This window comes from Anolis sagrei, chromosome Y (genome assembly GCF_037176765.1).
Source record: "Anolis sagrei isolate rAnoSag1 chromosome Y, rAnoSag1.mat, whole genome shotgun sequence".
Lineage (NCBI taxonomy): Eukaryota > Metazoa > Chordata > Lepidosauria > Squamata > Dactyloidae > Anolis > Anolis sagrei.
The window spans coordinates 7,255,305-7,273,806 of NC_090035.1; the positions used below are offsets into that span (position 1 = coordinate 7,255,305).

Genomic DNA, 18,502 nt, shown 5'->3' on the forward strand with positions numbered 1-18,502 from the left:
TCCATTAAATCACCATGCATTTCTGTCCTAGCCTAAATAACTAGATGTTCTTAACTTAATGACCCACAAAGTAGATTGAGAAATTGGTCTATTTTCTCTGATCATCACAAGGTCAAAATGTCTCTGGCAAGACCAGACGACATCTTAAGTTGTCAGCAGTAAACATTAGAGAGAATCAAGAAGAATAAACAATGTTATGAGGGGAGGCCTTAAAGAAAGGAGGAGGAAAGAATGTGACAGACTCTATGAACAGTCCCAATTCAAATGAAACAGAGGTTTGCATAAGTCTCACAATCTTTAATGGGTCTGTTATAGGTGGAACTAACCTTGGATTAAGCCCAGTGATTACTTTTCTCTTAACTGCACTTTCAAAAAATATGTCCAGGCTGTTAAGTGTTAAATATCTCAAGATAATGTCTATTTAATGCATGCAGAAGTAATAAAAAGCAAAGGGCTACATCTGTTGGATGTCTGACTAGCTCATTGCTGTTAATGAGAAGGAGACCCTTGGGAACAAAGTTGGCAACTCCAAATGAGCCAGAAACACTGCCAATGCAGTCAGCAAAAACAACTAAAGTCCTGATTAAAATGTAAATTAACGAGTTATGTCTATTTTAAAACTTCAAGGTTAGTTCCAATGAATTGCCAGTAAGGGCAAACTAAATGAACTTCATACTCACCATTGGAGAATTTTATATTTTCATCAATTTTGATATATTTTCATTCTAACCTTTAGCTTTCTTTGGGAATGGAAACCTTAGTAACTCCATCCTGATTCACACTGCCTTGATATCAGTCTTTTGATGTGAAAGAGATCTCTTTCTATATTCTCAGTGACATAACATTCATTAAAATGTTCTTTATGTTCAAAAAGGCAAGTTTAAGGCAGTTTATATATACATGCATTATAAATCAGCGGGATATATTATCTCCGATACGGAATTATCATTACTGGCATAGCATTGTTGTCGTGCATGGTGCTTTGCAGAATGCTAAAGGCTCTTTTCCTGCTCCAAGGAGCTTACACTCTAAAATTCAACACAAAGTAGACAGAGGGAGAGACAGGGATAAACAGAGAAGCAACATTACATGTGATTAAACATGGAGGTTGGGATAAAAGAGAACAGAGGAGTTAATGGACTGTGCTAGAGCAGGCCTGGGCAAACTTGAGCCCTCCAGGTGTTTTGGACTTCAACTCCCACCATTCCTATCAGCCTCAGGCCCTTTTCTTTCCCCCCCTCAGCTGCTTAACCAGAAAAGGAAAAGGAAGGGGCCTGAAGCTGTGAGGAATTGTGGGAGTTGAAGTCCAAAACTCCGGCCCAGCATACCTGTCTGAACGTATCTCCTTCTATGTCCCACCTTGGAGTTTAAGATCTTCTGGGGAGGCCCTGCTCTTGGTCCCGCCTGTATCACAAGTGAGGCTGGTAGGGATGAGGGACAGAACCTTCTCAGTGGTGGCCCCTTGCCTGTGGAATTCACTCCCTGGGGAAATTAGGTCATCAACATCCCTCCTCTCCTTCAGAAGGAAGCTGAAAACATGGGTATGGGACCAGGCCTTTGGGTAATCTGGCAGACTGACAAGGTAATGACGTCCAGAATTTGGAAAGGACTATGGTACTGCTGAATGGACTTACGGATTTTAGAACTCGGTGAACGTTGGCCACTAGATTGGCTTTTTAGTTGTTATTGTATTAATTGAATGTTTTAACTATTGTGGTTATTGTTGTTATGTATTTTATCTGTTGAATTGTTGGCATCGAATTGTGCCGGTTGTAAGCCGCCCTGAGTCCCCCCTTGGGGGTTGAGAAGGGCGGGGAAGAAGTGCCCAAAATAAATAAATAAATAATAAAACACTTGGGAGGGCCCATGCCTGCACTTGTTTATTTGTTCAGTCACTTCAGCCAGTCACTTCAAGGATGCCATCCATCCACCTTGCCCTTGGTCAGCCCCTCTTGCTTTTTCCTTCCATTTTCCCCAGCATCATTGTCTTCTCCAAGCTTTCCTGTCTTCTCATGTTGTGCCCAAAGTACTTCAACTTTGTCTCTAATATCCTTCCCTCCAATGAGCAGTCAGGCTTTATTTCCTGAAGTATGGACTGGTGGATCTTCTCGCAGTCCAAGGAACTCTCAGAATTTTCCTACAACACCACGCTTCAAAAGCATCTATCTTCCTTCACTCAGTCTTCTTTGTGATCCAGCTCTCACACCCATAGGTTACTACAGGGGTTACCATTGCTCTGACTATGTGGATCTTCGTTGCTAGTGTGATGTCTCTACTCTTCACTATTTTATCGAGACTGGACATTGCTCTCCTCCCAAGAAGTAAGCATCTCCTGATTTCCTGGCTGCAGTCTGCATCTGCAGTCATCTTTGCACCTAGAAATTCAAAGTGTGTCACTGCCTCCACATTGTCTCCCTCTCTTTGCCAGTTATCAATCAGTCTGGTTGCCAAAATCTTGGTGGGGTTTTTTTTTAATGTTTAACTGCAACCCACCTTTTGTTTAACTGCAACCCAGCCCTAAAGGGCTGAGAATGGCGGTTAACAAGTGCACCAAATAAATAATAAAAATTTTTGCACTTTCTTCTTTCACCTTGATTAGAAGGCTCCTCAGTTCCTCCTCGCTTTCAGCCATCAAAGTGGTATCATCTGCATATCTAAGGATGTCAATGTGTCTTCCAACAATTTTAACCCCAGCCTTGCATTCATCAATGATGTGTTCTGCATACAATTGGAACAGGTTGTACGCACTAGAGGAATGTAAGTGTGTGGGTCATATGATCAGAAAAGCTGGACAGATCCAGCTGAGACAACAGAAAACCAAGGAGAAAGGGATTCAAGTGTTCTAAGGGAGAGATGATCAGGGCAAAGAAGCAACGTGTTTGCCAAAACTTTGAAGCAAAGAGAAAAGATCGTACATTTTCTGTAAAAGGAGAAGCAACACGACTTTGGCAAGTAACAGCTGGTTAATGCATCAGATTCATAACATATTTGCATTTCAGATGTCCATAAAACAGCCTTTCGTTTTTGAAATGAACTCATAGATTACATTGATATGCAAATATGCTGATCTAACAGGAAGGTCCTGGGATATCTATATAAATAAAAATGTAATGTTCATTTGTGGGATTAACATAACTCATAAACCACTGGACGAATTGACACCAAATTTGGACAGCATACACCAAACAACCCAATGTATGTCCTTCACTCAAAACATTTTGATTTTGTCTTTTGAGAGTTGTAGTTGCTGGGATTTATAGTTCCCCTACAATCAAAGAGCATTCTGAACTCCACCAATTATGGCATTGAACCAAACATGGCATACATAACTCCCATGATCAACAGAAAAGACTAGAAGAGTTTGGTGGACATTGACCTTGAGTTTGGGAGTTGTAGTTCACCTACATCCAGAGAGCACTGTGGACTCAAACAATGATGGATCTGGACTAAACTTGGCACAAATATTCCATATACCCCAAAATGCACACTGATGGAGTTTGGGGAAAATAGACCTTGACATTTGGGAGTTGTAGTTACTGGGATTTATAGTTCACCTACAGTCAAAGAGCATTCTAAACTCCACCAATGATGGAATTGGGGCAAATTTCCCACACGGAATCCCCATGACCAACAGAAAATACTTAAGGCCACCCAATACAACTCCCTTTATTAGGGCAAGAAAACATAATCAAAGTCCTCCTGACAAAGAGCCATCCAACCATAGATAGATAGATAGATAGATAGATAGATAGATAGATATGGTTCACACACACACAGATATAGTATTACAGATTTGAAAGGGAACCTTGAAGAAGGACAATAATATGTTGCATGTTTCAGAATAGGCAAACCAGACATTCTCCACATCAACACTGGCAAAGAAACAGCAAGAAATACTGTTTACCCACAAGCAGAAATAAATTACATATATTAGAAACCAACACTTTCACGTTACTTTATTTTCCAGATCAACAGACTGGGCCACAGCAACGCGTGGCAGGGGACGGCTAGTATTTTAATAAATATGCACAAGCAATGAAGGTATAATCAGATAGTGATCTGACAATGAGTTTAGCTTACAACTTGCAATCCTAAGCCCCTTTACTTGGCAAGAATACTCACTAAACTCAAACTTACTTCAAGGAGATATTCAGGTATAGTACAAGGAGATGTACTATAAGTTACTGCCCCCTCAATCACTGCTGGAAATTAAAGAGCTCCAGGAACCTGTGCAGTGGATAGACTCAGTAATTCATAAAATTTCAGATGGTGATTCACTAATCACTAATAGCTTCTGATGGCACAGGAGGTAGCTCTCTCCCTCTCCCCCCTCCCTCTCTCTCTCTCTTTGGCAAAGCCAATGCTGCTTTATTGATGAAAAACCTTTCTACAAAACCTGGCACAAAACTCTGACTTTCCTCATCTACTTCCCATGTGGCATATTTAAATAAAATGGATCAAGTAAACCTGAAAGTAAGAAACTAAGTCCCAATGTTGCTACTTGGGACTCAAGCTGGATAACGGTGAGGTGGAATGCATCCTAAGAGGGGAACTAGCTCCCAAATCTTTTTGAATGATATAGCATGATTCGTAACTATCATACGTTAACTTCAAGTAAATTTGTAATATGTGATAAATAAAAAGAGCCACCGTTGATCACACCAAATGCCTAATTAGTCCTTAGTGGCCAAACAGAATGAATAAGAGACCCGCAAGCAAATCGTGAATGCATTACAATCAACCTTTCGTATTTGTGGGTTTGATTTTTGCAGGTTTGATTAGTCATGGATTTGATTAAAATTTAATTTCTAGGAATATCTAGGTCTTACAGCGTGACTCTAAATCAGTGTTTCTGAACCTTCCTAATGTCGCGACCCCTTAATACACTTCCTCATGTTGTGGCAACCCCCAACCATAACATTACTTTCATTGCTGCTTCATAACTGTAATTTTGCTACTGTTATGAACTGTAATGTAAATATCCAATATGCAGAATGTATTTTAATTCACTGGACCAAATTTGGCACAAATACCCAAAATACCCAAATTTGAATACTACTGGGATTGGGCAAGGGATTGATTATGTCATTTGGGAGTTGTAGTTGCTTTCATTTATAGTTCACCTACAATCAAGGAGCATTCTGAACTCCACCAACGATACAATTGAACCAAACTTGTCACACAGAACTCCCATGATCAACAGAAAATACTGGAAGGGTTTGATGGGCATTGACCTTGAGTTTTTGAGTTATAGTTCACTTACATCCAGAAAGCACTGGGGACTCAAACAATGATGGAACTGGACAAAACTTGGCAAGAATACTCAGTATGCCCAAATGTGAACACTGGTGGCATCTGGGGAAAATAGACATTGAGAGTTGGGAGTTGTAGTAGCTGGGATCTATAGTTCATCTACAACCAAAGAGCATTCTAAACCCCACCAACGATAGAATTTGCCCAAACTTCCCATGCAGAACCCCCATGACCAACAGAAAATACAGTGTTTTCTGATGGTCTTTGGCGACCCCTCTGACACCCCCTTGTAACCCCCCCCAGGGGTACCAACCCCCAGGTTGAGAACCACTGCTCTAGATCAAACTCTGCCAGCCATTGATCATGGAGTTATGCTCAAGGGCCCCGAGAGGAGACTTCTCTTGGAATCTCTAGTGACATCAAATCCACATTGAACCAGATTATATGGCAGTGGGATCTCAAATATTCCAGTTCAAAGCAGATATTGTGGATTATCTGCCTTGATATTCTGGGTTATATGGCTGTGTGGAAGGGCCCTAGATCACCTAGTGTGGTTCAGTGGTTGGATTACAGCAGTAGTTGACCATAAAGTCTCACTAAGGAATCTTGAAATTTCTACAGAGGTGTTCTCACCAGTAAACAAAAAAATAGCAGTTATTTTATTTGTGTGTTTTTCAATTTTTACAAAGGTCTTCTGCCCCTAATCCTGGCGAATGTAGAGGGCTGGCTATATTGCCTTAAAATTGGGAGGGATAGCCAATACTCCAGAGGACAGGAGCAGAATTCAAAACGATCTTGACAGATTAGAGAGATGGGCCAAAACTAACAAAATGAAATTCAACAGTGACAAATGCAAGATACTCCACTTTGGCAGAAAAACGAAATGCAAAGAGACAGAATGGGGGACAATGCCTGGCTCGAGAGCAGAACGTGTGAAAAAGATCTTGGAGTCCTCATGGACAACAAGTTAAACATGAGCCAATAATGTGATGTGGCAGCAAAAAAAGCCAATGGGATTTTGGCCTGCATCAATAGGAGCATAGTGTCTAGATCTAGGGAAGCCATGCTACCCCTCTATTCTGCTTTGGTTAGACCACACCTGGAATATTGTGTCCAATTCTGAGCACCACAGTTCAAGAGAGATATCGACAAGCTGGAATGTGTCCAGAGGAGGGCGACTAAAATGATCAAGGGTCTGGAGAACAAGCCCTATGAGGAGCGGCTTAGGGAGCTTGACATGTTTAGCCTGAGGAAGAGAAGGCTGAGAGGAGATATGATAGCCATGTATAAATATGTGAGGGGAATCCACAGGGAGGAGGGAGTAAGCTTGTTTTCTGCTTCCCTGGAGACTAGGATGCAAAACAATGGCTTCAAACTACAAGAGAGGAGATTCCATTTGAACACGAGGAAGAACTTCCTGATTGTGAGAGCCGTTCAGCAGTGGAACTCTCTGTCCCAGAGTGTGGCTCCTTCTTTGGAAGCTTTTAAACAGAGGCTGGATGGCCATCTGTCAGGGGTGATTTGAATGCAATATTCCTGCTTCTTGGCAGGGGGTTGGACTGGATGGCCCATGAGGTCTCTTCCAACTCTTTGATTCTATGATTCTAAGACAATTGCTGGAACATGGCAAGACAGCCCGGAAAACTCACAGCAACCCAGTGATTCCGGCCATGAAAGCCTTTGACAATACAATTTCCGACCAGTTTTTCATACTCTGCAACCCTCCTTGAATGTGTGATAAGGTCATATAGATGACTGCATCTGATGGTTCTTTTCCACATGGATACATACATACTCACACATTCCCTGAATTACCTACTAATTTCTTGAATTGCACAAATGGATTATTGAGGGAAAGCCATGCTTTTCAAAGATCATAATTAACAGAAACAACAAAGCTCAAAAGAAAATCCCATGAAGCTGAAGATAAAAATCAAATTGGCATGTCAAATGTTCAATAAAATGATAAAGCTAGATAGTAGTTTAAGACAGTGATTAAGTGATCCATTTCTTCATGAATGAATGAACTCCTAATTAGACAAAGGAAACAAAACTGTCATTGCAGAGTAAAAAAGATACAAAGGGAAGCAAGCATTATGTGCCACTTCACTGTCAAAGAAAACATGATCATCCCTTCTCAATTCATAAGTCGATATCAAAAGTCAACAAGTTAGTGCAGTCAGTTAATTACGAAATCGCGGGCATTCAAGTGCTTCCCAAAACGCATACCAGTGGATACAGGAATCAGGCTGATGCCGCTACAACAGACCAGAGCAACACCATTTCACAAATTAGTCCAATCAAGATTTTAGAAGAAGCCTTAAAACAGTCACTAACTCAAACAGGGAACGCAGGAGATTGCTCTATTATCTTTAAACCATAATTAGGTTCTCAAAATGTAAGCTGTGCTACAAAGTGCAATTAGTCATATTTTAAGCAAGAATAAATGCTCACTTACATCCTGCTGCTTGGGATAATCTTGTGCCCATCTCGAAACCAAGTCACTTGTGGTCTTGGGTAGCTTGTGATGTGAGGGAAGTTGAGAACTGTGGCGTGCCCTTCAGACACCGTCTTCCTCTTGTCCGCATCCTGGAAATTTCCCATGTCTGCAAAGAAAAGTTATACTAAGAATCTAAGAAGTTTCTTTTTCTATGCCGCGTTGATATTGTTTTAGGGGTCAGTGGGTAGAATAATTATGTTTTATAGCAATCATTGACATAGCTGTAATTAAGTTATGAGACATAACAGACCTTGTAGTAATGCTGATGAGTGCAGGTTTCTGGGTGTGTAGTGAGGCATGAGGCGGCATGTTTGCATTTCCTTGGCTGGACCATTGACTTTTCCCCAATTGAAAATTGACACAGTTAGTAACAGATGCAGGGTCTTGAAAAATTTACTTTATAATAACTAAAAGCAATCCCAATAGTTACACAGACATGACACCTTTGTACTCTTATAAAACTGCTTCTCCGTTTAGGAGTTAAAGCAAAAAAAAAATGTATTTTCCAATATATTTTAATTATCTTCTATGTTTCCACTTTTGAAGTCTTCAGTGCATTTTAAATAAACAAAATAAAAGTCCAAATTTAATTCAAAATGAAACAACATGAAAGCAAAAAAGCCACAGATAAAAGTAGCAAAATAAAATTGACACAGATCAGGAATGTTAAATAATAGGGTGGCCGTAATAGTATTAATAAGATGGACAATGTCTAGGTCAGGCAAATCTCCTTGTGGATGCCAAAGTGCAGGTTTTTTTCCCCAACAGATCCACTGAAAGCTTAGGAATCCTGAAAGAAACTGACTCGAGTAAAGGTAAAGGTTTTCCCCTGACATTAAGTCTAGTTGTGTCTAAATCTGGGGGCTGGTGCTCATCTCCATTTCTAAGCCAAAGAGCCAGTGTTGTCCATAGACACCTCCAAGGTCATGTGGTTGGCATGAGTTCATGGAGCGCTTTTACCTTCCCACCAGAGCGGTACCTATTGATCTACTCACATTTGCATGTTTTTGAACTGGTAGGTTGGCAGAAGCTGAGCCTAGCAGCAGGAGCTCACCCCACTCCCCTGGATTCGAACCTCCGACCTTTCCATCTGCAAGTTCAGCAGCTCAGCATTTTAACCCACTGCACCACTGGAGTGGGTTAAAATGAACCAGCTGGAGTTTCCGACTTGATACAACGGTAGCCCAATGTAAAATGCATTGCATTGTTTTGAACCATCCAGAAGTCCAATTTGGAGAGACAGATCCAGGAGTCTTTGTTCCTAACTGTGAACACCCTCTTTCAGGAGAGTGGGTCCCCATCCAGAACTTGCTGACACACCTCAGTCCTCAGATTAGAACCCTTTGATGGCAAGCGCCTCTGCTTTGTATGGATTCAATTTCAATTTGTTTTTCCTCATCCAGCCCATTAACTCCTCCAGGCATTCATTCAGAGGAGATACACTATCCTGAGCTGAGGCTATTTTTGAAGGCATGGAGAAATATTTTTGAGCTTTATCAGCATGCTGATAACACTCCGCCCTATGCCTACAGATGATCTCTCCCAGCGGTTTCATGTAAATATTAGAAAACATTAGGATAGAATGGCACCTTCTGGAATGTCATATAGAAGCCCCTTTTTTGAGGACCAGATGTCCCCAACCACCATCTGGAACCTGCCTGAATAGGATGACCGGAACCACACCAGCACAACGACTCTGATTCCCCATCCTTCCAGGTGTTCCAGAAGGATGCCATGGTCAATTGTGTTGAAGCCACTGAGAAGTCTAGACGCACCAACAGAGCTAGACATGTTGATGTTGAGACGGAGATCATCCACACAGGTGACCACAGCAGTCTCAACTCCACATGCTGCTCTGAAGCCGGTTTGAAATGGTTTAAGAAAGTGTGTGTTATTCAAGACCGGCTGAAGCTGGAGAGCAACTGCCTTACCAAAAAAGGTGAGACACTGCTCTGCAATTATTGAGGTCCAGGAGATCCTGTAAGAATCTCAGAGCATTGTTTTGAAACATCCAGAGGTTCTAATATTTTCCAGTGTATTAAGAAAGGGGATTAGAACCAAAATACAAATAACAGTGGCTAAATTAAATATGTTCAGCTATATATCAACCAAATAGCATCAGTTTCTGTCTTTGGCAGCTTAATTAAGGTTGTTGAGAGTTGCCTTTCAATAACTTCTGACAATCAAGTATTCCCATCCCTGCTCTAAGCTTTTCTGAGCCTTGATATGCAGTCAGGAAAGCAGGTCAATGTCCCTTTGGACATGCCAGGTCAACATATACTATCTAGCCATTGTTACCTATTGTTTAGGCATTTCTCCTTGTTAAAATTGCTGCAATACACTATGTAGAGAGCTGAAGGGAAATTCTTAACAGAAATATACATCAGGGTTCAATTATATAAAGAGAAAATGCAGACAAAAACTAGCTATCCATACAAATTGACTGGAAAATCAAGTCATTATTTTTTGGGGAGGATTAAATCATTAGCATGATTTTTCAGGGATATAAAATAATTACCACTGCACTGGGCGGTTCAGAAAAGTCCACATTTTTTGTTTACAACTATAATCAGATTACCTACTTAAAAAGACGTATTGAGCCATGTAGACCATTCTAATTAACCTTCTTGTTACATTATTAGTATAGCTTTTACAATTTAGACTTTCTCTAATTAAGACCTGCCTAGCAATTTCTATGCGCCTTTCCTCCCATCAATTTAAAATGAATAGTTTTGTGAGCATAAGGTTTTTCTTTTACCAAAAAAGTTATCTTAAAAAGTAAAGTCTAATATTAAGCATGTATTCATTTCTACATATTGGGTTGATTTAAATAAGAAGAATTGATAAATAATTTGGAGAGAGTTGGAGGTAATTACCACCACAGAGCTGCTCACATCCATGTTTGGAGGCTTTATTTGTCTCTACATCAGATTAATAATAAGACCTTTATTGGGTTGTTGTAGGTTTTTCGGGCTATATGGCCATGTTCTAGAGGCATTCTCTCCTGACGTTTCGCCTGCATCTATGGCAAGCATCCTCAGAGATAGTGAGGTCTGTTGGAACTAGGAAAAAGGGTTTATATATCTGTGGAATGACCTGGGTGGGACAAAGGACTCTTGTCTGCTGGAGCTAGGTGTGAATGTTTCAACGGACCACCTTGATTAGCATTTAATGGCCTGACAGTGCCTTTATTATTATTCCTATAGTGGCGTTCCATGCAGTCATGCCGGCCACATGACCTTGGAGGTGTCTACAGACAACGGTGGCTATTCAGCTTAGAAATAGAGATAAGCACCAACCTCCAGAGTTATTTATTATTTATTATTATTTATTTACTGCGCTTATATACCGCAATTCTCAGCCCCCAAGGGTGACTCATTGCGGTGTACAACATGACAAAAAACAAGTGCAATCTACAGAGCATAGTGCAAAACAGTGTACAATTCATCATAATCATAAAAACATCTTAACAAATTTATTACTACATTCCGAATCGTCTCATCGTCAAGCCACAATCCGATCTCATTTCCGGTGTTCCATTCCTACGGACAATTGCCAGTCATTGCACTATTGATCAAATGCCTTCTTAAATAGCCAGGTCTTTAGCTTCCTGCGGAATATTAGCAGGGAGGGGGCTAGCCTGATGTCCACGGGAAGGGTGTTCCACAGCCGAGGAGCCACCACCGAGAAGGCCCTGTCTCTCGTCCCCACCAGCCATGCCTGTGAGGCAGGTGGAATCGAGAGCAGGGCCTCCCCGGAAGATCTCAAAGTCCTCGAAGGCTCATAGGCCGAGAGGCGGTCAGTTAGGTATTTTGGGCCGGAACCGTTTAGGGCACGACTGGACTTGATGTTAGGGGAAAACCTTTACCTTAACCTATAATGAAGATGCTGTAGATGGGGATATATATGTTTCAGGATATCCACTGCTATTATGTGAGAATAATTACCCGGATTAGGAAAAAAGTATAAAAGGTGTTCATTGGTTTTCATGGACCAACAAACATTTTGGAAAGGATTGAATCATTGGTTAAACAGGAAGACAAAAGGAAGAACATAGTTATATGATATCTTATCCTGTACCGTTCCATTCCCACAGGCAAGCGAGGAAAGGGACGTTATTGCTAAAAATTGTAATTTTTGCATCTCCAGTTTCTTTTCATTCTCATTCCATTTGCTGCCTAAGCCTTGTCTGGACTGAACTGCTTCTACAGTTTTCCCCAATATCAGTGACCAATACCTTCTGCAGAGACCAGGCATCCATCTCTTCACACCCCTTTCCAAGCACAGGAAATGTTTGCCAAACAATTGCAAGAACATTTTAGTTTTGCAGATCACAGGAATAGAACAAACTGTTACTGTCCAGAGATACACAATGTGTGTTCTGGTAACATCCTCTAGAGAAGACAGATAAACAGGCTGTTTATCTGTAAATGTTATAGTGGATCATCTATGAAGTCACACATATGAGTCTAGCTCAGGCATGGGCAAACTTTGCCCCTCCAGGTGTTTTGGACTTCAACTTCTACAATTCCTAACAGCCTGTAGGCTGGGTTGTTGTAGGTTTTTTCGGGCTATATGGCCATGGTCTAGAGGCATTCTCTCCTGACGTTTCGCCTGCATCTATGGCAAGCATCCTCAGAAGTAGTGAGGTCTGTTGGAACTAGGAAAAGGGGTTTATATATCTGTGGAATGACCAGGGTGGGACAAATGACTCTTGTCTGCTGGAGCTAGGTGTCAACTCACCACCTTGATTAACATATAATGGACTGACAGTACCTGGAGCAAACTTTTGAGGTGATTAGATGTCCTTGTTTGTTTCCTCTCTGTTGTGCTGTTGTAATTTTAGAGTTTTTAAATACTGGTAGCCAGGAGAGAATGCCTCTAGACCATGGCCATATAGCCCGAAAAAACCTACAACAACCCAGTGATTCCGGCCATGAAAGCCTTCGAGAATACAGTCTGTAGGCTATTAGGAATTGTGGAAGTTGAAATCCGAAACACCTGGAGGGCCAAAGTTTGCCCATGCCTGAGCTAGCTGCATCAATGCAGAAAGTTCTAAACATTTAGAGCTGCCAAAAATGTATTTTAGTGGGAACCCCACCTTTGGTATTGTGCATAACAATGTTGCACACAGCTCCTCACCTGTTGTATTACAACCTGGTTATAATGCTGGTCTGCAAAGATATCATGTATCTAACCATCAGAGGGGAAATGGAAAATGGTTATATGGTAAACTATCTGCAAGTGTACTTGGAAGTTCCTGATGGGTGCAAAAAAGAGCCCAATGAACCCAATCCAAAGTACGTATGTTTGTAGACTGACATGAGAAATTAGTCCCCTTAAGAGTGAAGAGACGTTGCTAACAATATTTGAGGTTTTTTCCAGAAGCGAAATGTTTAAAAATCTTATGATGAGGTGTATGCAATTGTCAAGGCTCTTTTGTCTGGCAGAAGTCCCAGTTGCCTGCATAGAATCAGTGTAAATAATTGGGATTTGCTCATTTGTATGACTCATGAGATTTGTTCATGTTTAAGTAGCAGCCTTGGATGTAAACAGAGAGACTGATACTAAGGGCTCTTCCACACAGCCCTATATTCCAGAATATCAAGGCAGAAAATGCTACAATATCTGCTTTGAATTGGGTTATCTGACTCCACACTCAGATATTGTGGGATTTTCCGACTTGATATTCTGAGATATAGAGCTGTGTGGAAGGGCCCTAGGATTTCTCAAAAGAGAAGGCTAAGAAGCAACCACTGTGAACCACTTGTCAATGATAGGACAGAGGATAATACTTTATATGGAAAGAGTAGTGGCCACTATTGCCAGGCATTTGATAAAAAAATAAATGTATTGGGTTGTTGTAGGTTTTTTTGGGCTGTATGGCCATGGTCTAGAGGCATTCTCTCCTGATGTTTCGCCTGCATCTATGGCAAGCATCCTCAGAGGTAGTGAGGTAGTGAGGTCTGTTGGAAGTAGGAAAATGGGTTTATATATCTGTGGAAGGACCAGGGTGGAACAAAGGACTCTTGTCTGCTGGAGCTAGGCGTGAATGTTTCAACTGACCACGTTGATTAGCATATAATGGCCTGACATTGCCTAGAGCAAACTTTAGTTGAGAGGTGATTAGATGTCCTTGTTTGTTTCCTCTCTGTTGTTGTGCTGTTGTAATTTTAGAGTTTTTTTTAATACTGGTAGCCAGATTTTGTTCATTTTCATGGTTTTCTCCTTTCTGTTGAAATTGTCCACATGCTTGTGGATTTCAATGGCTTCTCTGTGTAGTCTGACATGGTGGTTGTGAGAGTGGTCCAGCACTTCTGTGTTCTCAAATAAAATGCTATGTCCAGGTTGGTTCATCAGGTGCTCTGCTATGGCTGATTTCTCTGGTTGAGGTAGTCTGCAGTGCCTTTCATGTTCCTTGATTCGTGTTTGGGCAACGCTGCATTTGGTGGTCCCTATGTAGACTTGCCCACAGCTGCATGGTACACGGTAGACTCCTGCAGAAGTGAGAGGATCCCTCTTGTCCTTTGCTGAACGTAGCATTGGTTGGATTTTCTTGGTGGGTCTGTAGATAGTTTGTATGTTGTGTCTCCTCATCAGCTTCCCTATGCGGTCAGTAGTTCCCTTGATGTATGGCAAGAACACTCCAGCAGACAAGAGTCCTTTGTCCCACCCTGGTCATACCACAGATATATAAACCCTTTCCCCTAGTTCCAACAGACCTCACCACCTCTGAGGATGCTTGCCATAGATGCAGGCGAAACATCAGGAGAGAATGCCTCTAGACCATGGCCATATAGGCCGAAAAAACCTACAACAACCCAGTGATTCCGGCCATGAAAGCCTTTGACAATACATTAAATGCACTGGGCTGTGCAGAAACTAAACTTCTGGCATTTCTACAAAGAAAGGTTGTCTTCCACCATAAATCTCTAAAACTTATAATGGAAGCTTCTGATGATTTTACAAAACTAGGGATCTTATAAAATGAGAGATGTAAACCTGTCTTCTCAAGAGAACTTACAGAAAGACTGGGATAAAGATTATATAAAAGATTTTTACACTTGCAGATTGGTTGAATTTTTTTTTGAAGATCTTCAACAAGCATGAGGAAACTTTGTCCCTCCAGGTGTTTTGGAGTTCAACTCCCACAATTCCTAACAGCCGGTAGGCTGTTAGGAATTGTGGGAGTTGAACTCCAAAACACCTGGAGGGACAAAGTTTCCCCATGCCTGATCTAGAACAACTCATAGCTTGCTGTCTTTCTTGGCGATAGGTAAAATCTACAGTGGATAGTTTATGTTCCTGACATGCTGATCCTATAACCCCCACTTTTGGCATTTTTCTTGATAAATTATAGTACAAAAAGGTGCAAAATTTTAATTCCAAATCAATAAAAGGGTGACCAAAGAGTGGACATCTGAACTCCCATTTGCTCCTCTATTAATGAGGAGCTGGCACTGAAGCTGTTTTCAAATCCTGGTTAAGAGAAAATCCATTAACTTTAATTAATGTTGGGCCCCATACAATGATTAGCAAAGATTAAGGCCAAAGGGAATTCATGCTTCAGAAGACAGTCAGGCTGGAAGTGAAGAGCTACGCAACCTTATGTCTTACTCTAGATTGCTTGAAGGCAGTTAAGAGTTCCCTGCCATTATGTTTACACTACCCTTGTCCAATATTGATGAAGTAATTTAAAAACTGAACCATTCCATCATTCCATCACACTTTTGAATCCGTATCTGTTGGAGGATAGAATAATAATGATAATAATGGTTGGCTAGATGAGTTAATGGCTGCTTGGCCAATTTATACTGCATTACACGCTATTATTATTATTATTTTTGATGCTAATATTAAACTGAAGGGAAAATGAATCCAGCACGTTTTCTCTCATGATACCTCTCTTCTCCATTTAATCACTTCCCACTAAATGGTCATGTCTAATAAAGAATTCCATTCACCCACTTTATCTTCCTGCCATTTATCAAATGACAGGCACTGTGGCTGACCTTCCAGCTAAGTGCCCCGAGGAACAGTAATCAAAGCCTCAGACAGAGACGTGTGGTGGATAAACAAATAGTGAAACTTCATCTTACCTGAAAGATTTCCACTTGTCTTTCCTACAATGAAATGATCACATGGAAATGTGGTGGCAGAGCATCCCACCAAACACATGGCCATAAACTTGAGTAAAGCAAAGAAATCTCTGCTCCATGGGAAGAGCCCTTCCCATCCTTCCGTGGGCTTAGCATTCCAAAGTTGGAGATATTTCCTTAGTGGCACAAGTTAGCTCCTTCAACTTCAATATACTAAGTATGGAAAATGCAAAGTACACATTTCTGCACTCTAATGGCACCAGAACAGGAAAGGTGAAGCAAATACATATTAAGCAGGAGCAATATGCTTATTGAATATCTAAACATTATTTTGTACATGTATTTATTTAATACTAGCTTGAGTACCCGGTGATGCCCAGGTTATTTGAAAAATGAATTCTTTGTTTTTCATTGTTAGGGAATATCAGTTTGGTCAAATGCAAGATACTACACTTAAGGTAGAAAAAACGAAATGCAAAGATACAGAATGGGGGACAATGAGGCCTGGCTTGAGAGCAGTACATGTGAAAAAGATCTTGGAGTCCTCGTGCAAAACAAGTTAAACATGAGCCAACAATGTGATGCAGTGGCAAAAAAAGCCAATGGGATTTTGGCCTGCATCAAGAGGAGCCTAGTGTCTAGATCCAGGGAAGTAATGCTACCCATGCTCTATTCTGCTTTGGTTAGACCACACCTGGAATATTGTGTCTAATTCTGGGCACCACAATTCAAGAGAGATATTGACAAGCTGGAATGTGTCCAGAGGAGGGTGACTCAAATAATCAAGGGTCTGGATCACAAGCCCTATGAGGAGCGGCTTAAGGAGCTGGGCATGTTTAGCCTGAAGATGAGAAGGCTGAGAGGAGATATGATAGCCATGTATAAATATGTGAGAGGAAGCCACAGGGAGGAGGGAGCAAGCTTGTTTTCTGCTTCCCTGGAGACTAGGACGCGGAACAATGGCTTCAAATTACAAGAGAGGAGATTCCATCTGAACATGAGGAAGAACTTTCTGACTGTGAGAGCAATTCAGCAGTGGAACTCTCTGCCCCAGAGTGTGGTGGAGGCTCCTTCTTTGGAAGCTTTTAAACAGAGGCTGGATGGCCATCTGTCAGGGGTGATTTGAATGCAATATTCCTGCTTCTTGGCAGGAGGGGGTTGGACTGGATGGCCCATGAGGTCTCTTCCAACTCTTTGATTCTATTATTCTATGATTCTATGATTTGGAACATTATTTTTTAGAAAAAAAAGTCTTTGCTTTTGTTTTGTTTTTTTGTTTGTTTGCTTTATTAATACTCCAATTAGAAAATACACATGGATGTGAGTGAACTGCAATTCCCAAAAATTCAAACTTGGCCATATGTGTCCAAGTTTTGTCCAGATTTAGTTCACAGTGCTCTCTGGTTGTAGGTGAATGATAACTCCTATGTATCCCCCGCAAAGACCTCCGGTATTTTTTGTTCATCATGGGGGATCTATGTGCCAAGTTAGTTCTAGGTCCATCACTGATGGGGTTCATAGTGGTCTTTGATTGCAGGTGAACTATACATCCCAGTACCTACAACTTCTATACACCAAGATCAACTTGATGTTGGTCATAGGGGTTCTGTGTGCCAAATGTGGTCCAGTTCATTGTCTGTGCAGGATGAACTACAACTTCCATCACGTTAAGTCAGTCCCCCAAACCCCTTCAGTATGTTCAGTTGCTGATCAGTTTATCTCTATTTGCTGTGTTTCATAGAGAAGAGTAGGAAAGGGTTATGGGAGAGACAGTGGGAAAGGCCATGCAAATTCCACACCAATGGAAAGAGTAAGAAATACTGAGATGTCTATGTTGGAGGAAAAACATAAAATATCGGAGGAAATTGTCCCCATGTGAAGGGGGAAATATAGGAGGAAATTGTCCCCATTGCCTGAAAACATGGCTGTTCTAGTATGCCTTCCCTGAATAAGGAAATGTTGTTGTTCATTCGTTCAGTCATCTCCGACTCTTCGTGACCTCATGGACCAGCCCACGCCAGAGCTCCCTGTCAGCCGTCACCACCCCCAGCTCCTTCAAGGTCAGTCCAGTCACCTCAAGGATGCCATCCATCCATCTTACCCTTGGTTGGCCCCTCTTCCTTTTACCTTCCACTTTCCCCAGCATAATTGTCTTCTCTAGGCTTTGCTGTCTCCTCATGATGTGGCCAAAGCACTACAACTTTGTCTCTAGTCTCCTTCCCTCCAATGAGTAGCCGGGCTTATTTCCTGGAGGATGGACTGGTTGGATCTTCTCACAGTCCAAGGCACTCTCAGAACTTTCCTCCAACACCACCGTTCAAAAGCATCTCTCTTCCTTCGCTCAGCCTTCCCATAATAAGGAAATAATTCCCAGCAAAATGTCCTCAGAAGCACTTTTATTACTCATTGGGTTGCTCTCCCTTTATTTCTTTTAAAAACCCTCTTACCAGATACATCCTACCTCTGTTCATGCCCTGCATTTATTTTTTAAATTTTAAACTATTACATTTGGCCCAGCCATAGGTTTTTAAATCCTTGTCTGTTATTATATATGTGATTTATATTAATTGTATTGCTTTATTTGCTTATTGCTTTTGTCTTTTGATGTGTTGTCGAGCTTGGCCTCATGTAAGCCACTCCTTGGGGAGAT

At 41.3% G+C, this 18,502-nt stretch overlaps 1 protein-coding gene across 5 annotated transcripts in view; it reads right to left on the minus strand.

The window, feature by feature from the left end:
• LOC132772495 (protein sidekick-1-like) overlaps positions 1 to 18,502 on the minus strand; it is a 1,018,253-nt gene that overhangs the window by 856,795 nt on the left and 142,956 nt on the right. For all 5 annotated transcript variants that reach the window (XM_067461407.1, XM_067461410.1, XM_067461408.1 and 2 more), the window contains exon 4: positions 7,712 to 7,859. In XM_067461407.1, coding sequence (XP_067317508.1) covers positions 7,712 to 7,859 — 148 coding nt within the window. The remainder of the gene's footprint in view (positions 1 to 7,711; positions 7,860 to 18,502) is intronic.